General features: G+C 33.3%; 1 protein-coding gene and 1 long non-coding RNA gene across 3 annotated transcripts; one reads left to right on the top strand and one right to left on the bottom strand.

Moving 5' to 3' along the window:
- Positions 1–1,007: 1,007 nt before the first annotated feature.
- On the bottom strand, positions 1,008–1,394 carry LOC127151366 (uncharacterized). Its single transcript, XM_051090937.1, has one exon. It carries the CDS (start codon positions 1,392–1,394, stop codon positions 1,008–1,010), a length of 387 nt encoding a protein of 128 aa, XP_050946894.1.
- An 11,060-nt stretch (positions 1,395–12,454) lies between these two features.
- LOC103500263 (uncharacterized) lies at positions 12,455–18,382 on the top strand. Of its 2 annotated transcripts, none has more exons than XR_540019.3 (3): positions 12,455–12,752; positions 17,777–17,978; positions 18,105–18,382. It is a non-coding gene; the product is annotated as an uncharacterized LOC103500263 (long non-coding RNA). The 2 variants fall into 2 exon arrangements; XR_007823849.1 differs by lacking the exon at positions 12,455–12,752 and adding an exon at positions 13,855–16,746.
- The last annotated feature ends 5,975 nt before the right edge of the window (positions 18,383–24,357 follow it).

Below are 24,357 nucleotides of genomic sequence, written 5' to 3' on the forward strand. Positions count from 1 at the left end.
CCTATTGAGATTTATGTGCCCTAATCTTAGGTGCCAAAGATGAGCATTTTCTTTTGGAGAAATTTAAGTCTTTTATTTTGAGTTATTGCAGTTTTGAACATTTCAGTATTAAGAAGAGCTTTAGATGTTAATGATCTTAACACATAAAGATTATTTTCTAACTTTGCAGAACAAATCTCAACACCATTTTTGTAAATAAACACTTTATTTACATTAAAAGTTAACGAGTAAGATTGTTCTAGTAAGCACTTTACAGAAATCAAATTCCTTTTTAAATCAGGAACAACATATACATTTTCTAATAAAAGAAAAGATTTCTGTAAACAAAGTCGAAGCCCTCCCACTGCAATTGCTGAGACGACATGCCCAGTTCCAACTCGCATCGTCATCTCTCCAGTCTCCAACTGCCGCCAGGAACTAATTCCCTGAAATGAAGAACAAACATGATTAGTGGCACCTGAATCTATTATCCAGACTGAATCATCATTTTCCACTAAACAAGTCTCTAGCACTAGTAAATCATATTTACCTTGTTTAGCCTTCTTCTTTTCTGCCAAGTACTTGGGACAGTTTCTCTTCCAATGTCCCTCTTGGTTGCAATGGAAACATATTCCCTTTGCAGCTTTGGCTTTCTTGGTCGTTTTAGCAGCAGCGAGGTTAGCTTTATTTCCTTGGCCACCATTCTTCTTCTTCCACTTCTTATTGCCAGATGAAGAAGGCATAGACTTAGTTCCAGAGGTCGAAACCCTATGGAACTTTCTTGTGGAAGTAGCAACATTTGCCTCTCCCTTCTGTCCCTTGATTTTCATCAGAGACTCAAAAGTCTGTAGCTCGTTGAGAAGGGTGGTAAGGGTATAAGCAATCTTATTCATAACAGCATTGCTTCTAAATTGCAGGAAACTCTCTGGCAGAGATTCCAAAATAAAGCTAACCTGACTGGCTTCATCGATGACAGCCCCATTCATTTCTGCCACGTTGAAATGAACCATCATATTGAGAACATGTTCTCACACTGAGGCTCCCTCATTCATACGGGCATTATAAATGTATTTCAGAGCATCATGCTTGATCTGATAAGAGGCCTGACCAAACATCTCCTGCAAGGAGTCCATAATCTCACGAGCAGTGAGCATTGATTCATGTTTCTTGGCCAATACTTCAGATAAGCTTGCCAAGATGTATGCTCGGGCTTTTTCATTTGCCTTGGCCCAACGCTCATATGGTTCTCGAACAGTTCGAGTTGCATTAGCAGCTGGGACTTGAGGACACTCCTCAACTAGGACAAATCTAAGGTCATCGATGATTAGCACAGTGTTGATAGTATTTTTCCAAGATGCATAATTATTGCCATTAAGTTTATCAGCAGCCAGCATATTCAAAGTAGCACTCGTCATTATCAAATTACTGAAAACATACAATTTATTTATATTAGTTATACTAGCATTTTCCATATAAAACCAATCAATTTAGCAAAATTTTAATGTATCCTAAGTGATATCTATTTTGCAATGATGCTTCAGTGAGGTAGGATAAAAATCTCCGTAGGGTGATTAATTATCCCTTCACTAAATTGAGACAATCTCAACTAAATATTACACTAGAATAACTCTTATTCCTATAATAGTTAGTCATCATTGTTTAGTCAAGAAATGATTAACTTACTTAAAAATTTCTTGTAAGTGTAACCTTTCATTTTAGATTCTAGAGTTCCGCCCCAATAAGTAATCCGTAGGGAAAAAACCGATTGGAGCAAAAACTAAAGAAATCTTATCCATTTCTGGAGTTTGAGTAAAATCTAATGCAAACACCTTCCGTAGGGGGACACAAGCAAAGGTGCCTCAAGGCCGAGCATGAGAATTTACTAAAAACTAATGAAAGAGACTGCGGGATGTGTTGACACACATCCCTCTCCCACTTACTATAAACACTATCTCCATTCACCTTGTTATTGACTTACACAAACACCACCCGTAGGGGGACACAAGCAAAGGTGCCTCGAGGCCGAGCATAAGTCTCACGGTGTGAATGTTTAAGGAGAAACATGAAAAGAAAAATGAAGTATCATATACCTCATTTCCTCCCACTTAGTGTTTTACTTAAAAAAACAACTTAGAAAATACGGCTAATTATTTATCTAAGTCTATTGTTAAATTGGCCAAATATAACTCTTATATTGGATAGTTTTAACAATATATGATTATTGTTCATCAAACACTTTGATAAATATAATCATGTATTGCATGCTTATAAAATGTTTGACTAATTCACCTTCCAGGTCAGTTCCCAGGTAGGGGTGTTCCGTTACCGTCAGCTTAAGTACCCCAGCCTAGACAGAACCTTCCTTAGACAAAGGTCCCTTATAGACAAATATTTTATAAATTTAATCTTTTATTGATATCATTTTAATCCTAATAAAACGAGAAAAGATTAACCCTATTTCTAATCTCATTAGAAATATTATTCATTAAGGTCTAGGTGAATTAATTTTAAACTATTTAAAACTAATTGTGACCTTATGTTAGCATGCAACTCTTTATTATAGATTTTAATTCTAAATTCATAGACTTATAACACTTATAAGGAAGAAAATAATTAAAATCTATAAACATGCAATTCTAATGTCATTTAATATATATATTCTCTAAGTAGTGACATGCTCAATGCATTTTCATTTTCATCACACAATACAACAATTATATTAATGCAATGAAAATAAAAACATCCATCAATCAAACTATATAATACAACATTTTAAATTATAGGATGATGCATGGATATATATTAATTATACATGCTATCATATAATATAACAATTATATTAAATATGATGCATGAGCATGCTTAGAAAATCATGCAACTAAAATACAACACTTATATTTAAGTATGATGCATGATAATTATAATCCTAAGGTGGGATTTTAAACTATATGACATACATTATGTATATAATTAGTTTAATAAAACATCACATGCAATAAAAGATTAAAAGCAAAATAGACCAAATTTGGCACTCCTAAAAAAATAATCAAATTAATATAATCAAATTATATTAATTTAATTAATTAAAACCAAAAGGAAAAAAAAATGAAAAACTGCACGATCTGGAACTCGAAGCCACGAACTTTTGCAACAGTAATGGACAACCAGCCACTGCACCAGGAAGCAATCCACAATGTTTGTAAGACGCGCGTAAATTTTGTTTTTAATAACAAAATCTGCTGCAACTCTGTATAGATTTGAATCTGTACGAACTGGAAAAAACAAATCCTACGTAATGCCTCCGAAAATCGTTCATCAACCCAGCAACACTTGCCTCGAACGACACGGACTTACAGACTCGATTACAGAATTAAAATGGCCAAAACAACAGCCCCTTACATCAATCAAATTAATGAAAAATAAAAAAGGAAACTGTAATCTAAGGTGCCAAAATCGAAAACATCTATTTTGCAAACCCACATACAAGAGAAAAAATACCCACCTTTTCTTTGAATTTTGTTTCAAAAAAAATTGAAAAAACAATTGCACAACCTGGCTCTAATACCAATTGTAGGAATAGAATTCCTAAAGCGAAAGCTTATGAACGCCCGTACGAGTGGAATTCAATTTATGAAACCAATAAATTCAAAGAAAAATAATAAACATGCTTCTCATGGAAAAGGTGAAAATAAACTGACCTTTGTAGAACCAATTCTTCTTCCAAGCTTCGTGACACCACAAAATCTTCCTCGTTATTCTCTAAGTAAAGAATCACAGAGAGTTGTGGGCTTCTGTAATTTTGGTGAGGGAAGAAGCTTTTGAGAGAATTTTGTTTTGTTGGAATACAGAGATCGTAAGATTGTGTTGTGCTGTTCTAAAAAGAAAAATCTTCCTTTTTTTTTTCTTTTAAAACAAATCTCAACAATTGAGGGGGAAGTTATCAAATAACTTCCCCATCCTTCCCACGTAGAATAACTCCCAAGGGAGTTATTCTATTCTATTTAAATATATTAATATATATATATATATATTAATTAAATTAAATAAAATCAATATAAGTTTAATTAATATATATTATATCTCATATAATATAAAATTAATATAAATTTAATTACAAATATATTATATCTCATATAATATAAACTTTATATTATATCATATATAATATAACCAATGATTTAGTTCTCTCATATAATCTATAGTTCTAATATAAATCGAATTCAATTTTAACCTATAGTTTATTTATGAATCTCATTCATATTATTATTATTATTTGAATCATATTCAAATATTAACTTCTCTCATAAAAAACTTTACATTATAATGTATCAAATACATTATATTAATTGTATCATATACAATTTATTCCCTTTAATCAATTTGAACAATTCAAATTAAACCAAAATAAATTTGATTCTCATTTATCCTTATTGAGCTAACAAGGGGACCTTATGGACCTACAGATTGAAGCTCTAATGAAATCAGATTAATTAATTAAACTCTTTAATTAAATTTAATCTCTATTCATTAACTATTAGTCATTCCACTAAAGACTAATAGTTGCACTCTTCTAACTGTAGATATATTTTTGTGTCCATTAGATATAACCAATCAAAAGTGCAATGACCCTTCATAAATTGCTCGTAAGTACAGCTAGGCCAAAAATTACCGTTTTGCCGCTGTAGTTACATCTAACTCCTTAAGTACCATTGATTCCTCTAATGAACAATAATTATAGTCCTACTATAACTGAACTCCTCTCAGGCCAAGAGAGGGTGTGGCACCACATTGTTCAAGCCCTGAAATCAACCCTTAAAAGAGCAAATTCTCTACTTACTCTATCTATAGAGAAGGAGTGAATTCCTTCTTGTGTAGCTGCGTTCCCAGCTCCCCAATCAGACGAATCTCCAAAATGGTAGGCATATTGAGTCGGCTACATAGGCCAGTCTCACCCATACAAATCAAAGGATCGCCTACATAGGCAGGAGTTCACAACTCACTTAAGATTCAGGTCAAGTCACCTATAGTCATCCTGGTTAAATGTAGTCTCAACTAGTAACGGTGTTAATAAGAGAGACTACTCATTTCATGGTCCGGTCTTATACAAACTCTTTGTATAGAATACCCCCGCTCTAATGTCTCGACATAAATGATTAGGATCAAATCATTTGTAGCACTTTAGAACAATTGTAACAACTACAAAGCAGGCCGTATTCGTAGTGTCACCAGGATAAGGTATCCAGCCTTATCCATTTACTACAGACCATTTAGGTTATCACTTAAACATGATCCACTTGTATGTCTCCACATACATGTTTAGGTTACAGAAGATAACCTTGGATGTTAGTTTATTGGTTTTGTGAGTTAATGCAACTAAATATCAAATAAAATAAAACACTTTATTTTATTAGATAAATAAAAAGTTTGTATAATATATACAATTACAAACTACAAGACCACGAGATTTAGGGCATCAACCCCAACATCTTCAAACCAGGTGCTTAAACTTCCTTAAGGTTGATAGAAACTTCTTTTTGTTCGAGAGAAAGAATTTTGTGTTGCAAGTATTTGTAGTTAAAATTTCATAATTGGAACTTGCTTTTTTGGCCTCAAGAGAATATTGTTAGTTAGAAGGACTTTGATTAGCTAGGTATATATATCTCAAATGGTTTAATTTCGCAGCAGTTATTTCAAGTTCCAAAATTCAAGTACTTAGAAATTTTTGTTTACGCGTCATGTCATTTTTTTCTCCATTGTTTAACTTTCTCTATAAAAACAATGTTGTCGTTGATGAGTAATTTTCTAAAATTAAGAGTAAGATGCTCTGTAGAGGGACAAACAAAAGAGATTTAATAATGAAGAGTATGTATGTATATATGTAGTTTAAACAGTTCCATTCTAAACAACTATAAGCTCTTCTTTGGGCCAATTGTTATCTCGTGGTGAGGTGAATACTGCTGATAAAGTTGGTGGCTATGTTATGTTCTTCATGTACTCTTTTGGTTTTTTTTTAATTCACGGAACGAATTTCTATTTTAGTTAGATTCTTGCTAGGATTGTTGGACTGGTATGGCAACTCTAGATGGGTGAATAAGGTTTAGTTATACATTTTAATAAATTTGTATTCCTTTTTACTTCTTTGAAGTCTTGCATTTTATTTACTTTTTTTTCTCAAATCATTGTGTAATAGAAGTTATCTTGCTCTTCATTGTGCCCATGTTCTACGAGAAATACGATGACAAGGTGGATGCCTTTGTAGAGAATGCCATGACCGAGATCAAGAAACTGTATGATTGTAATGTTGATTTGTGCTTTATTTGTGCTTTTATTTGTGCTTCATCACTTTATAATTGTATTTTTATTTATCCCCTTTGTTTCATGTGTTTTAATGTTGATATGGTTTTAGGTGCCAAAAAGAAAGAGGGAGAAAAGGATGTCAAATTTGGGTCTCACAATTGGGTTACAAGTTCTTTTTATTCTGTTAGAATAATTCTGAAGATTAATGGTTTATTTTGATATTGCTTATAGAATGATTGAAGACATCGGGTTGAAAGCTAAGTGATTGTGTAGATAGCCAGACTATTACTGAAGGATGGAGACTGAGAAGACGTTTAGAATTTCTTATTTAAGTATTATATTAGGATCTTGTTTCATGTATCATTGTAGAATGTATATATAAACACAATATTAAAATTTTATTTTGTGTATACAAATGTAAAAGACAAATATTATAGTTTCTAAAATAATATTAATTATATTGATTAGTTGGAGTGAAAAAATATTTATCTACATGAATCTAATGTTGGTTTATAAAAAATGGACAATAATGCAACAATTAAATAAAAATGAATTTGTAAAAATGGATCCAAAATAAGGCTTTAATGTCGGTTTTAAACTGACATTATTGGGATCTATAATGTCGGATAAACCGACATTGTTGGCCTTTTTAATGTCGGTTTTAAAACGACATTAAAGCCCAACTAACATTAAAGAGCTTCAATAATACTACCAAAGATGTCGGTTTTAAACCGACATTTAAGGCTTTTAATAACGCTCACAAAGATGTCGGTTGCCAAGTGACATTAGAGCCCTTTAATGTCGGTTTTAAACCGACATTAAAGGTCAAATTTCTTCTAGTGAAGGATTAAGTTCAAGGAATATTTCATCGTGTAGAGATCTTAATTATGAACAAAACATCTTTGCCTAAGAAATTCCCTACACAAACTCAAATTCAATAGACTTTTCATCTACCTTCATAGATGGAACCTTCATAGCAGAATATTGGAAAGTTCAAACAAAGTTTAAGTTTGTAACAATGGTGCAGAAATGCTCTTTTTCTCAAATAACATTAAATAATCAACAATCAAGATGTGGGAAACCTAAGATAAGATAACATTTCTTTTCTCCTCTCAATTCCTTGAACATAAAGAAGATCCAAAGAGGATTGACTCACTGTCATGAACCAGTTAATATAAACAATATTCAAACTCAACTTCAAATAAATTATGCCAAGAAACTAAATTGAAGAGAGGTTTTCTTGGGAAGCTAGGGTCGAACAACGAAATCATTATCGTTACTTAAGTTTATGACGTGTGATTTAAATTCATTTGATGACTATACAGTATAAACAATTCTAACCTAACTATACTATATACGAAGAAAGACAAGATGAAAGTAAATGTGGTGATTATCTGTAATTGTGAATTCAATTTTAATTAGGTGAGATGGGAGAAGGAAAGCTTATGTACTCGAACACATTACAAGGTTAATTAGTTGATTGAGGAGAAACAAATCATTTGTTAATTTAAAATTTAGGACGAGCCTCCTCTCGGTGCCTAAGTCATACTTGTTCAGCTTTCGAGATGCAAATACTCAAAATTATCAAATGATTTATAGCTAATCTATTTGATTGCATTATCTATAACTCATCCTATATTAAGACGAGCAACCTCTCAGTGTCTTAACGCTACACACACTCACATTTATGATATGTATGTTAAGAAGGAATTCACTGATAAGATTATATCTATACATTCACTTCGGTGAAAGGGTTTGGTCAAAATTGATGGAATGTCGGGCCCCTACGTCGGGCAAGGAGTGAGAGCGAGATGTCAAATTGACGTTCTTGGATGGGCGTGCTTGGACAATGCTTGCACCTCGGTGTGGGCGTGCATTCCAAGTGTGCTTGTCTTGCGATTGCTTCGTGCTTGGTGGAGGGATTTGGCCAAAACGACGGGCTTGTACGTCAGCCAGGGAGTGAGATCAGGATCTTGAGTTGATGCTCGGATGGGCTTGCTTAGACAATGCTTGCACCTCGGTGTGGGCATGCACTCTAAGCATGCTTGTTTGTGAGGATACGAGATGTCTTGCGATTGCTTTGTGCTCGGTGGACGGGTTTCGTCGGAGTGCCACGTCCGACCGTTGGGCGGGGAGTGAGAGGGGGATGTCGAGTTGACAACTCCCTGTTTAGTTAAGTCTAAGTTATTATCTTTCGAGTCACAATGCCTAATACTTCATTCTTTCTCTCGAATAGAATTATGTATTAAGTACAACATTTAACTGAACAAGAGATAAGTAATGCCAACATCCAAATTCTCTACTAACTATTGATACCTTGCATTTTATCATTATTACAAAGAATTAATGCTATTGAAAGATAAGGATATGGGTGGGTGAAAGTAGTGATGATTTCCATATATAAATAGAACTTTAGGCCTTTGGGCTTTAGGGTTCAAATTACAAATACAAAATGAAAAGAAATTACAAGTGAAAGTTACAAGGAATGAGCCAAGCCTCTGGGCATAATTTATTATGCTCATGGACTCCATTTTGGCCTAATACACTGAAGGGGAACAGGTTCTGGATTCCTCTTAACTCTTTTCGAATCTCTCACCTAAAATATAGAAAAAAGTTAGGGAGTGAAGTTGAGCTTGATCTCCAAATTTTCGCACACTTTGTTATGAGGAGATAACCTTGTATTCATAGGCAAAAGCAGATGGTACATAACATCGTTTGGACTTCATTCATTCTCTGTTAAAGCTGCATGGTGCTAAAAACATCTTTATGTTCTTTTCTAACATTTGGGCCAACCATTCTTATCTTTTAGCGATGTAGACCACCTAGCATCTTTTCGCTTGTCATTAGGTGCTTGTTTGATGTGTGATACATGTGCATATGCAATTGTTTGTAGATATTTCATGTTAGGCCCTAACTGAGCGACTTATTAGTCAAATAGAATAGGGCTCATAGGATAAAAGGTGCAACTCCTATTCATGCGTTGCTAGTCTTTCAATGATATGCGTGTAATACAAATTTTCCTATTGCTCGTCCAAGTGTAAGTAAATCGATGGGTTTCCTTGAGAGTCCTGGGTCAAACACAGAAAATTTCTATCAAAATTTAGCTATAAAGCTCACTTATCATCTAGGCGGTATAGCTATACAATATAAGGTAAAAGTATGTCTAAGTACTAAACCTACTATGTACACTAGAATTTTGTAATAGGTGGTATAGAATGATGAGAGGATAGATAATGAACTAACTTTGTCGTCTTTGCTACTGACTCTCTCGAGTAGTTGGCAAAAATTGTTTGCCATGCGATTGAGTAAAGCTCAAATAACGCGTGAATCCTTATAAATTAGCCATCTTATCAAGAACTTATCACCAGCCTAAACTTTTTACAACACTTTGATAGGTGAATAGTTAAGTCATGATAGATTTAAAAGGGATAAACTTGCAATGTATTAAAGAATGTAGGTCTTCAACCACTATACAATATGAACATCATATATTACAATGAAATACAAAACTAGAAGGTCAAGAGATGAAAGCTGAGCTGCAGAATGCCTAAGCATTCTTTGGCTCTTATACAAGCTTTTGGGAAGAAAATGGTGGATTCTCTTTCTAATTTCTCTCTAAGCTCTCACTTACAAGGTTGATCGGAGAAGAGGATGAAATCTTTTACAGAAGGCGGAAAGGCTAGTCCTTTCAACAAGTTCCAATTAGAACTTAGACCTTCAATTGAACTCTCTAGGGTTTGGTCCCTTTAGACCAAACAACTTTACAAGTTGTATTCTTTTATATTTACAAATTTGTAATAGAAGTTACATGTTTTGTCGCATTATCATACATTTCTGCTCCATTGTTCTACCAAAAAGTTCATAATAACTTGTATTTCTACAAGTTATCATTCGGTTGACGTGCACCTTATTGCTTGACGTTTATCACTTGGCTATTCCCCTTTCTTTCACCTAAAAATCCTGCATTAAGACATAAAAATAGTGATAAACAAGCATATTTACTTTTCTCATACTTGTGACGCATAAACATCTTATTTTGTCTATTTTTCTATCCATTTTTTTTCCTTTTTTTCTCCTGTTATGGCTTCATTATTTTACCTAGAAGGCTATAATAACTAGTATTTCTACAAGTTATATCATCTTGCGACTTGTACTGCGTAGTAGTATAGGTAGCATTTAGTTTTTGGTTAAAGTATTCCCTTTGCTTTGATTTGTATTCTTTTTGTGTCAATGTTCTAAGCATGGCAAGATATCAAAAACAAGGTTCGAGAAAATTTAGTGGAGCATCTCTTTCTAGTGACGAGGTCCATGACCTTCACGAGCAAACTTTTTAGTTGACTTCTTTGGTTATACAAATGGCAACGGGGAGATTGCAACAAGTGTAGGTGTGTAGGATATGCTCTTTAGTGGACCATCATGAGCAAGCATGTCCTAGGTTGCAATCGAGTTGGATGCCATGAGACTACTCCATGGGAGGGCTTCATAGTGATTGGATAAGATTTCCATCTATCGAGATAGTATATGCATCCTTTGGCTACGGAAAACTAGGATGGGACTATAGCCATTATGATTCATACCCTACCGCATATATCGTGTCGATGCATGCTTCTATCCCACTCAGTTACTTTATAGGAATTAGTTAGGGGGCTTTGTAATAACTCTTTTAAGTTTCAACAAGAACTTTTCCATAAACAGCAAAAGTTCTTAAGCTTCTAGTAAGACAGTCTTTATTTTGGATTGAAGACTAGAACTAACCTTCAAAGCTTGGTAGAGCTTATCTCTCAAGTTTCTAAATCAATTGGAAGGCTAGATGAGCGGTTGTTGCAACCACCCTCTATGACTATTAAGATGTGAAGAAGTCAGGTAACCGACATCGACCATTAAGTTGATTAGAAAATTCCTTAAACTACAAGCCAAGATTTTGTGCATTCAGTGGAGAGCTCTCCAAAGCAATGCATTATATTTGTACCACCGAGGTCGAGTTCCTTGCAATCATTCATTCAATGATGATGATGATGTGTATCCTTTAACATGCCCATAACAAGTTTGTGACGTTAAGTATGAGCCTGTGCTTCATCTTGAAAAGCCTTAGGTGATAGAGTTAGAGGTTGTAAAGCCTCGTCCTATTCTTTTTTTATTGCATTGAAAATACGTTATCTTATTCTGCTTAAATTCAAGTGGTTCTAGTATTTAACGTCTTTATTCCATGATTTTGTAGGTGTTGAGCTTAATTCAGGTCATTCTTGGTCTTAATGTTCATTTTAAGACTAAATGAGCTTTATTGAATGTTTAGAGCATCAACGGAGCAAGAAAATAGAATTCGACATGTTTGAGGCTAGGCATTACCCAAAGATACAAACATGTTTGAGGCTTAGGAATCGCGATGCTCCAAACTTTGACAGACAAGGAGGCTTTGTGCTTTGTCAATAGTCGCGGCACTGCTCTAAGGCGTTGTGGGGTCGCTACGTTTTTGGGCTTAAAAGCCCTAGTTACAGCTCTATGATAAATACCTTTGACACATATTTTGTAGACACTTTCTTGATATGTTTTAGGTACTTTTTTGTCTAGTTGTTTAGAAGGCTTTCTTGGATATTATTTTAATGCTTTTTCCTTTGTGTCTAGGCTAAGGTACACTTATATCTAGGTCAAAATTTTGGATTTATCTTTTCATTGGCATTCTTGAGATTTTGAATATTTGTATTTTGGGAACCTTTTGAACAATAGAAATCTTTTCTTGCTTTACTTTTGTGATTGAATGTAATTGGAAATACTGACAATTAGCCATTTATGTTTAATCAATTTTTATAGATCCGATCCTAATTTGGAATTGTTAAGCAAAGGTTCCATGATAACAAAAGCTAAAATTAGAATTGTTCATTGATTGTGTTGTTCCAAAACAATGGCTAGTGTCTAGTTAGCTTAGAATTGAACACGAACACATTCAGTATGTTGTTCCTACTTGTTTGTCGACTTATTTTGTCCTAAATCTTATGCTACAACAAATAGGCCTTTTAATTGCTTTGGAGATAGCCCATTTTAAATAGGCTATTAAAAGTGAGGGAGAAAATAAAAATTATTACTTGAAATGGAAAATAAAAAAGAAAAAATTCCCCCCCAAATTTTTCTTTTATTGCATGCAAAGTCTTTGGCCAAAAACCAATCGGTCAAAACCCTCACCCCTTTGAAAAACTCCATTCAAAATGACCCCGACACACATCGAAACCTCTGCTGCTGGTCGCGTATGGCGACTCCGTTTGACTTTATTGTCGTCGACAACATTTGCCCACCACAAAGGAACCCACGCACGCGAAGTCATTCTTTTGGAAATCTCATTCGCTTGAAACCCTCACCCCCATTCAAAACTCCCCTCCCCTTCACACACATACCGAAACCCCCTACCACGGGCCATGCACGATTCTATTTGCCTCCATTTTCATCGATGACGTCTCTGCTTACTATCTCTTTGCATCAACAAGGTAAATATCTTCCTCTTTTTTAGTGTTTTATTTTAGTTTTCTTGTTCTTTTTTCTTACTACTCTTGAAGTTTGTCTTCTACTTAAAAGTTGTGGATCTGTGGTCGACTTATGTCATTACTCTTGGTGTTTTAGTAATGTTAAAGAATTTGGTTGACTTCTGTTACTCTTGGTGTTTTAGTGATTTTCCAATGTCAGAATAAAGAAGAATGTTAGTTGTTGGTTGGTCATATGTAGTTTTTAAGGTTTCTAGTCTATTTTTATGTAGACATATATCAGTATCATAAGCCCAAAAGAGATCAATAAAACTGAATCGACGTTTTAACTTCTTCTTAGTTACCCACACTAAGACTCAACAACAAATGAATTACTATCATTATTTATTTAAATCGAAATAATGTTGTCTCTTGTTTATAATAAACTTTAACTCTTCATTCTTGTGCAAGTGATGCAGTTATGAATTATTTTTCACCTTATTTTGTATTTTTGAAAAGAGAAAGGGAGGAGAAAAAGGAAAAGGTTGGGAAAAAGGAGGAGAAAAGGATGGAAGAAGTATAAATATGACATTATTAAATTTGTTGTATATATCTTCTTTTTTTTTCTTTTTTTTTTGTGTACATGTGAGTAGAACAACAATTAAAAGAAAAATAATAAGAACAAGAACAACAATTAAAAGAAAAATAATAAGAACAAGAACAAGAATGTGATCCTTGGAGGATCCGATTAGAAAGGAATTCTTTCTTTTTTTCAAGAAAATGCAAAAGAAAAAGAAGGGGAATTGACTCTCAAAATTAAAATAAACATAATCACAATAGAACCCAATTCCAAATATTTTTCTTTCTTTCTTTCTTTCTTTTTTTTTTTTTTTTTTTTTTTTTTTTTGTGGGGGAGGGGAGAGAGAGGGGTTCGAATGACAAAGAGTCTCCAACAATTCTAAGCTGAGTATATATGTTGATTTTAAAAATCTTTAAATTCACTCAAATCCATTCTAAAGCATTTTTGTTTTGAATTCGAATCCTTTTATAATCTCTAGTTGTAAAAGAAATTAAAAAGAAACAAAAAAGAAAGTAAAACTTCCCCCCTATTGCCTTTCCTGTTGTGAAGAAATTAAACCACAAATATTGCTTCTATTGTCATTGATGAATACGCAAGTATAAATCATGGCTGTCAAAAAAAAATTCTTGTAAGTGAGATATTTGACATGTTTTATGATCATTTCAATAGAGACAACCTCAAAGCTATCTTAATGGTTTCTTTTCTTGATCTCTCTAATATTCTTTAATACAAGAAGTTTGAACTGTTTTAAGTTATTCCATAAAATCAATTGACCGAATTTGGTTAAATCAACTGTACCTTTTTCTTCTTCTTCTTTGTTCATATTGCTCATACTAATATCAACAATGATATAGCGATAAGGACAAGGATATGGAAGGAGCACATGTATGTTGACTCTACTGCACTCAATTACCACTTTTGCCCTTTCATAGGCCTTTCTTCATACTTGTTCTTTCCATTGTTTTCTTGTTTATTGTCTTCTATTCTTTTATTACTCTTGGTCTATTTGTGAACATTATCTTTGAATATGAATATATTTTTACAGAGTGCTGCCTCTCTTTCTATCCTTGTTTGGTTTTACTAAGTTTTAGCTGGAAAATCTTAACATTGCCTTAAGTAAAGTGAGGCATTGAACCTAGATAGAGCCAAACCTCCATCATAATAAGAATTGTCTTTTTTTTTTTAATTTTAATATATACATATCTATACACACATCTGAGAAGGAGTGTTTTACACACACAAAAGAGACAATGAGTGCCTATGACAAGTTCTGCTCTCTTTGACTATTATTATGACAATTTCAAGTAGGGTGTAAAAAACCAAACTGAACCGACTGGTTCGGGTCGGGTCAGATTGGTTTAAAAGAAAAATGGTATAGAATTGAACCGAACTAAAGTGATTTCAGTTTGTTCAAGGTCGGGTGCAGTTCACCTGATTAGGCTAAAAATTTTACACCCAACTTAAAATTAAAGAAAAGAAGCAGCATTCTTCAGTCTTCATTCTCCTTATGTTCTTCATTGTCTGTTATTTGTTCCTGTCTGTGGGTGTCTTCGTTCATTATCTATTAGTGGATCTCCTCTACATTCTCCTTCGTTCATCTTCATTCTCCTCCGTAGATCTTCTCACATTCTCTATCAATCTTCTCTGTAGCCTCTGACGTGGGTTGAAATTTTTGAGGTATTTAACAATTTTATAGTATTTTTATGTAAATATTACGATAAATCTGTGTAGATGAGGTAAAAAGTATGGTGTTTATTAAAGAATTTGTGTTGAAAAGAGTGAGGTCCGATTTGATGAAAATGAAAGCCTATGAAAGTTGGGGTTTGAGTGAGGAGGGAGAGGTACATGGAGGGTTAACGTGGCTATTCTGAAAAGATAAATTCCCATTTTATCTTTATATTGTTTTATGTAAACTTATATTGTTTTTATGTAAATTTATACGGTTTTTATGTAAATTTTTATGTAAATTGTATGTTGTTTTTATCTCAATTATTTAAACTCTGTTTTTATGTAAATTGTATGCCGTTTTGAGGTAAAATGTATGTTATTTTTATGCTATTGTGTGCATGATCAATAGAACAAATTAATGTTGTTCTAGATTTTAATTTGACAATGATGGTCTGTCATAGATTGTAAAGATTGAGGAATTTTATTTTATTATGTTTTTGTGACTACTTGGTAGTTCTGGCTGGCTATGTACTAAGCTATAAATTTGTGTGTTTTTTCTGTGTGTTTTGCTTGATGATTATTATGATGACTTTACTCTCTGTAGACGAGACTTCAAAACAAAGTTGTTCTAGTCTAGTGTTAGGAAAAAGAAAACCAGTTAAACCACCATCATCGGTATAAGAACATTTTATAAAAGTACAAGGATGTGATCCTAAATATACTAGAGCTGCTTGTAAACATTGTGGGACTTCATATGCTTGTGATTCCAAAAGAAATGGCACCAGAAATCTAAAAAGACATTTAAAGAAATGTAAGAAGTATGCAAATCCATTGGAAGATAATGTTGAAGGATAGGGAGATTCTGAAAATAGTTTGATGGCTACATCCTTCACTTTAGAAAATTGTAGAACAATGCTTGTTAGTATGGTTATCATGGATGAATTGTCATTTAAATTTGTAGAAAGTGAAGGATTTCATCAATTTTGTCAGATATTAAATCCAAAGATTGTGATTCCATCAAGAGTAACTGTTGCAAAGGATTGTTTAATTTTCAAATGTATATGAGGGAGAAAAAAAAAGTTAAAAAATGAATTAACTCGAAGTGGCCAAAGAGTTTGTTTAACAATGGATACATGGACATCTGTGTAAAGTATTAATTATATGATTATAATGGATCATTTCATCGATGATGATTGGAACTTGCACAAAAGAATTTTGAATTTTTTTCAAATAGCTAATCACAAAGGAGATACAATAGGTAGAGCTGTTGAAAAGTTCTCAGAAGGTTAGGGTATCGATAGACTCTTTACTGTAACAGTTGATAATGCGAGTTCAAATAGTGTAGCAATTGCCTACTTGGTTAAAAAGTTTAGAGGTAGAAATAGGTTGGTGTTGGATAGTGATTTTATTCACATTAGATGTTGTGCCCATATTCTTAATTTAATTGCTAGTGATGCCTTAAAAGAATTGTATGTGTCTATCATTTGAATCAGAAATGTTGTGAAGTATGTTAGGTCATCTCGTGCTAAATTGCAAATATTTTAAGATTTTGCTAAAGAAGATAAAATGCTAACAAAAAATTGTCTAACGATGGATGTTCCAACATGATGGAATTCTACTTTCACTATGTTCGATGGAGCAATTAAGTGTAAACAAACGTTTGAAAGATTAGAGGAGCATGGCCCTAATTATTTGCCAAAGGATGATATTTCTACGGCTGAAGATTGGGATAGTGCAAAAGTGTTTGTAAAGTTCCTAAAAACTTTTTCAGAGGTAACAATGAAGTTTTCTGCATCTATATCTATGATACTTCAAACATTTTTTTCACAAACTTTGTTTGATCCAAGAAATAATTTGTGAATACTCGTTGTATGAGAATGCATTATTGAGTCAGATGACATTAAGCATGCAGACAAAATTCAACAAGTATTGGGGTATACTACAAGTGAGAAGACCAATTTATTATTGTATGTTTCTATAGTTCTGACCTTAGGTACAAGTTGGCTTATGTGAATATTGTTTTAATGAATTTTGGAAGAAGATTGTGCAAAAATATAGAGAATAAGGTTGAAGAAGCATTTTCTCGATTGTGTGATGATTATTATATGAGAATTTCAAAAGAAAAATATTCACAAACACAATCATGTACACCTATCAAAGGATTTGGCTTTCAAAGTCAAAGTGAAATACCTTCTATCTCATCTAGTGAATCTTATAAGGCACGTGCTGGTGGTCATGATAGATTTAAACAAAGTAAGAAAACATGTCTAGATGATGCTAAAACAGAGGTGACTAGTTATCTAGATGAGGCTCGTATAGAAGATGAATATTTAAATTTTCTAAATTTGTGAAAGGTGAATTCCTCACCATTTAAGATCATTAGCCAAGTAGCCATGAACATCTACAATATTCCTATATCAACTGTGCCTTCTAAGTCTACCTTTAGCACTGGAGGAGAGGTGTTAGATTCTTTTCAAAGCTCATTAACTCCTCAAACTATAGAGGCACTCATTTGTGCTCAGAATTGGATTCAATCTAAACCTTTGGATGACATGACTGAAGAAATTGACGATGCTAAAGAAATATTCTTTTTTAAGTACGCATTTAAAACTTTCAATTATCCCATATTAGCTAACACTTTGTCATTTTGATATAGAATTCATAAACACATTGAAGGAGATGGAAACTGCATTTCAGAATCTGAATAATGACTCGATTGTCTAAATTCATACTTTCAAATCTTTATCTAAATTTTTTTGTTTTAAATTGTTAACTTGTTAAATATTTAATATTGTTTTTTTAGAGTTTTGAAGCACAGGGACGGAAGCATAGTGATGGAAGCACTTTGGGTTAGATTTTTATCCAATGTTTGTATAATGTTGTTCCTGATCTAAAAATATTTCGAATCAAATCACCAATGCCTCACAAAGGATCAAGCTGGAAAAATGATCCACATGCTGCATTTGCTTTAATCACTGATGGGAAGAATTTAACAGAAGGCACTGGTAGGACGTTCATTCTCATTTTAGGGCTAACCACCTTGTATACTATCAACTTTTCATATATCATACTTAAGCTATTCATTTAATGGAGAATTTAGTAGTAAACTTGTTTTGTTTCCATTTCTGTAGGTAACAAGGTTAGTGAACGAAGGTATTAGGAAAATTACTTTAGCAATTGGCGATGGTGCAAACAATGTAGGAATGATTTAAGAGGCTGATATTGGTATCGGTATCGGTGTCCGTATGATGTAGGTCTTGTATGAAAAACCTTTGGTCATTAATAGAAAAAAAAGGTAAACAGTTTCTTTCTCTGAAGTTGGAAAAATTCAAGCTGAGAAATTTTTGTTGTGTCATAGACATAGTTATTGAATTACCAATTATAGTTATCTTTATAAGTGCACCCTTTTCTTTAATCATTGTTTTTGCTCATAATAATTTTCTGCTGCTCACATCAATGTGTAAGTGTATACATTTACAATGTGATTATTCATTCGATTGTGAATGTTTAAAGTTTAGTACTGGTGATTTCTTGTTTAATTAATTAGTCTTTTGTTTGTGTCTAGACTTTGTTTTCTGAAAAAGTTGTTCTCATCTTTGTTTTCTCAAGATGAAACAGAAAGTGACCCATTACCATATGTTGGGGAAACCTGCATAATGGATATCAGATTCTATAATTTAAGAGATTTTGGTCCAATCTTCTCCACCAATAAAATATATATCATATTTAGTTAAGATTTACCAACAATAAATGTTGTTTACAAATACATTATATTGTGATATTCTGTCTCATTTTTTGACCTATCCAAATACACTGTATTTGTAAGAAATGAATTGTCCTATATAAAGAGATATAATCGGGTATAAAAAAGTCAAAAGAAAAGTCTACAGCCGGCGGTTTTGCTATAAATTAAAAGATTTCCATGATTTGGTATTTTTTCAGTTTGTTATTTACTATTTTGCTATTTACATCGTTATCTCTTAATTTTTCTTATTTGATTGGGTTTTTTTGATTCTACTATTATCTGGGTCGTTCTATTTGGATTGGGGCTTATTTTTTGTTGTATTATTGGCTAGTTGGGTTTGGTGTTTTATTCGGTGCAAGATTTGCTTTTGATTGTATGCAGAAAGTGAGAGTGAATTGGAGAAACTAAAGGTGTTGTCCAGACGTTTGTGAATTGAAGATTATGGTGAGTGCATCTCACATGACATCAATTCTCTAAAACTATTGTTGAAGTGGTTTTCACTCAAATAGGTCATAGATGATCAAGTCGGAACTTGATAGTATTAATGTTTGGTGACTTTAAATTCAAGGGGAGTTTTCTCTCAATGTTAATGTGGCAATTATAGTGAGTTTACTTCTGATTTATGTATCGGTATATCAAGCATCACTATGTACAACATGATGAGTATTCATAATGATGCTAGTACAATATGCCATTATTATGTGCTCATGTATTATTTCACGTTACAATAAATGATCTCTTTCTATAGATCAAGGATCTCCCAGGTTTAGATGTTGTGCCATCAAACTGGATTACGAGTTCCTGGTGTTCTGATTATTTCTTTTACTATTTTTTACTTTAGTTGTTACTTCAGTTATTAATCTGAATGTTACCTTAAGGTGTTAATCCCAGCTACTATTTGAATCCAAACTGGTGTACTTTGTGCAATAGCCATGGAGACGACAAAGAGCACCTCTTCCTATTTTATCACACCCACCCAAAATCTTTTGAAAAAAGATACAAGACAAAATTTACTGGTACAATAATAATCACAACTGTGTCGCTCCGTGTGTCTAGACATTTGCTCCATCAACATGAAAAACAGAAAGGGCACTATTCGATTCAATGTTGTTATGGCTACACTTGTGGACCATTTGGCTTGAGCAGAACAACAGAACTTTTAACAACAAATACTTGAGCAAGATCATCATTTGTGAGTATATTTGGAAGCTTACCCAAGATTGGTCCTTCAGACATCGACTATTCTCAAAATACGTTCCATCAACCATTACTTTAAATATTAGGGTTTCGCTTGACTATTGTGATCGTTGAATACTAGGCTTCCCACTGGCCCTCTTTCGAACAATATCCTATACTTTTTGATCTTTATTGAATATAATTTGAGGTGGGGATGCTTAGGTGCACGTGCACCTACGGACCTGAATCATATATTTTTCTAAAAAGGTTGAAACTTTCTTAGCTCCCCATCATATCCTAACTCTAATTTTATTTAGAGTAGTTCAAAGAAATACAAAGGGTGTTGCTAGATAGCTCAAAAACAAATATAACAAGGAACAAATATACATGCATGCTAATACAAACCAAGGGGAAATTGGAATAATAAAAAAGACAAATTAGATTTAAATTTAATTTTGTTGTACTTGCAATTTAAAAAAATCGTTGTGAATTTGCAAATGTTCTTATTTTTTTTTTACAACCGATTATAAATTTCTTTTTTATATATAAGTGGATTAGATATAGTTCATATACATGTTGAGTTTTATGTATAAGCAGGGGGTTTACGAGTTTGGTCATATGACTAGCACCTAATTATCTTTGCAAAATGGGAGAATTTGGGGAGAAAGTGGACGAAAATATTTCCCACGCCAATTGGGGACAACTATTTTTTAATTTATTATTAGTGAAATTGTCAAAAGTAAACTAAAATATCTACCAAGTGTAACAAAATTTTAAAATCTATCGATAAAAGATACTAATAATACACTTTTATCTGTATCTATATCTATCATTAATATATTTTAAAAAATTTCTATAATTATAAATATTTTCGGCACTTTTGTTATTTACAATAACTTTTCTAATTACATAAATATCATATGTATTCAAATTTCAAGTTTTATTACTTAATGGTGAAGGTAATGAATATATTTATATTAAAGATTTAAACTTAGATTGTATAAAGGAGTTTTTTCAAGAATAATAAAAAATATAAACTATTTCTACTTTATGGCAAAAAAATTAAAGCACTAAAGGACAAAAACTCATTACACTTGATTTTAACATAAACTATAAACAGTTTGTCCATTTTTCCATCTTTTACAATTCCCTAATTAAATAAATAATTTGATAGACAATTTGAATATTTTTTTTAATTCAAATTTTCTTTTTGAATTAATCACAAAAACAATTAGACAATTTTTTTTTAGAAGGAGACATGATGTTTAGAAGCACTGTCAAGAACCCATAAAAGGAAGCTGATAGGATTGTCAAACATCAAATTTTATTATCAATAATGGCTAGTTGCATGCAGGGCTGGAGAAGAGCCCAAAGAGGAAAAATTAGTCTAGTAAAGCTTTGATGTTTAATGTTATAACACTAAGATTATAATCTTTGAAGAGCGGCTGTCTAGTACAACATCAGAGGCCTAGCAAGTTATATGAATCTTCCCATAAGCTTAAAATGCATTTTTGGTTGTTGTTGAAGATTCTGTTATTTCTCTCGAGCCCAATGGACTAAAGGATAGAGATCCCATGTTGAAAGTGATGGACCAAACGATAGTGACCCCCAAGTTGAAAGAGATAATATTTTTCTTACTTGTTGGCTTAATTTGGCATAAAGAAAAGCATATAGATTTAACATCATTGTCGGCTATATTATGACCAATTTGTGCTTGAAACATGCCCCAAACTTTTTTGACTGATTTGCAATGGACAAATAGATAGTCTCTATTTTCGTTGCTTATGTTGCAAGAACACACAAATTTGGATTGAGATATATGTTTAGCAGCTTTCTTCATAGAACCTCCAGAATGTTTATGCCCTCCTGATCAATGATGGACCAAATGAAAAACTTACATTTTTTTTTACTGAAGCTATTGAGAAATGCTTATTTCCATTCAAATTCCAAAGGGGTTTGCTTAACCCCTTATTTGTGCATGGGATGGGAAGAAAGGCTTTAGCTTGGTTCCCATATTTTAATTTCTCTATCATTGAGAGGCTTTCAAGGAGAGAAATTCCAAGCACCTGCATTATTTTACCAAATTTCTTTAACTAATACATTCTGCATTTGTAAGAGAGCATAGAGTCTAGGGAGATAGGTGGATAGACCGCTAGGTGATTCCACTTGTCATGCCAAAATGAGACAAGTTCATCGTTGTTCACCTCCCAAGTATAATTGTTTTCAAATCAGCTGGGGCCTTTTATGATACAACGCTAAAGGGCAATAGAGGTGCTGAATTTTCCTTCAGTTGGAATTGTGCCAAGGTATGCACATTTATATTTTGCTTGAATGATTCTCTTCATTAAGACATTTAGTTGTTGAAATCTCCATAAAATCATTTACAAAGGAGACCAAAGTTTTTGTCTCTGAGCGATGTAAGCCCTAACCCTCCTTTTTCTTTTAGAGTTGTGATCTTCGACCAGTCAACATGATGAGTACCTATTGAATCCTTGTTATTTCCTTTCCACAAAAAGTTTCTCCAATGTTTTTCAATTGTTTTATAGACAAACACTAAGGCGTTGAAAACTAATAGCTAGTAGGTGAGAAGGCTATAAAGGGTTGATTTTTTAGAGTGAGTTTCCCACCTTTTGAGATATGTATATATTTCCAATTATTAAGCTTTTTATGGATTTTCTCCTCCATGTTTTCCTAACAACCTTTAGAATGAGGTTTTCCTCCTAGAGGAACTCCTAAGTATGTAATTGGTAAATGTTGGAAGGGAATTAATACCCCATTCAGAATCAACTTAATTCACTCTAGTTACTGAAACATTTATAGGGATAAGGGTTGACGTTGCAAGGTCGATGTTGAGACCTAAAGCTTCCTAGAAAGGTTTTAAGGCCATTTGAAGGTTCTTGATGTAGTAATCGTTATCCTTAGTCAATAAAAGAATGTCATCCGCAAAGAGAATGTGTGTTAGGTGTCACAAGCATGCTTTTCTAAGGTGTTGTTTATCCATGGCCGCATGCCCAAACATCCTCAAACCACATTATCTTTATATTTTGTACTTAGTTTAACTTATTGCTTTCATTTAGTTGTCGTTGAGCTAGAGTGTGATGTTTTGACATTTTCATATGCAAGCCTGTTCAAGCTAAAATTGTTAAAAATGTACTATAAGGGAGAGATAATAGTTGAATCCCCGACCAAGCCTGGTTGTACTCTTTACAATCTAAGCTTTCCTTGCAATTGAAGGTTTAATTTTCAATGATTTCTTTAAAAATGTTTTCAATGAATTTATTTCTCTCTCACATTTTATAAAATCATTTTCTCTCAAAATGTGAAGGGAGGCTACATCATACCGTGAATTTGTCCGCGACTTTCGAATTTTAGATGGCTAACTTGTACATCGAGTTAGAACAAGTGTCGTACAATCATCCGTCCCGTACTTGAAGAGTTACGATTGTGACAAGTGGTATTGGAGCTTTGTTAGCTCCTTGGCTAACCGAGACGCAAGTATGTCAGCTATTAAGCAACTATCGAAGTCAGAATCTGGGCAACTCACTGAGATTGAGGAGCAATTCTTGTATCTGAGAGAATTGTCGGATGAAGTAAAATTTCTCCAGACCCGACTAGGGGGGTTGGAAGAAAAAGTCAGAGAAGTAAACGCCTTGAATGCCCGAGTAAATGGGTTATCCACAAGTGAACTGACGTTGAGCGTTGATTCGTTGGAACACAAAACCACCCAAGCGAGTAGTTTTAAATGTGGGAGTAACTCTTTGAGCTCATTTACGTACATGGAATAGCGCGTCGAAGAGCTTAATTGTTCCCAAAACACAATACTAAGGTTTTTCAATGACCTATCTGGTGACTTTAGAGCAACAACCAAGACAATCAAGATCGAGATGGTCAAGATGAAGATGCAAGTAAATATAACGATGCGAGTAGTGGGAAACAGACCTCGAATCAAGTATGTAATGTTTTGAGTAGGCTCAAGATTTCGGAACCCAAGGCCTTCAATGGGAACCACAATGTTAAAGAGCTTGAAAATTTCATCTTCGATACTAAGCAATACTTTAAGGCTAGTGGAACAAATTCTAAAGAAACCATAGTGACATTAGCCTACATGCATCTGTCTGATGATGCAAAACTTTGGTGGAGGTCGAAAGTGAACGACACCTAGAATGGTCTAGTACCATTGACATGTAGAAAGACCTAAAGAAAGAACTAAGGGCTAAGTTCTTCTCCAAAAATGTTGAATTTATTGCTACATGAAAACTGAGGGAACTCAAACACACTGAAACCATCAAGGAGTATGTGAAACATTTCTCAACTGTTATGTTGGATATTCGAGACATGTCGAAAAAGGACAAGGTATTCTGCTTTGTAGAAAGGCTCAAGTCGTGGGTCAGGACTAAGTTATATGAATAAAATGTTCAAGATCTTGACTCTGCTCTTGCTGCTGCAGAGAGAATGTTTGACTA

The sequence above is a fragment of the Cucumis melo genome, chromosome 10, assembly GCF_025177605.1.
Source record: "Cucumis melo cultivar AY chromosome 10, USDA_Cmelo_AY_1.0, whole genome shotgun sequence".
Classification (NCBI taxonomy): domain Eukaryota; kingdom Viridiplantae; phylum Streptophyta; class Magnoliopsida; order Cucurbitales; family Cucurbitaceae; genus Cucumis; species Cucumis melo.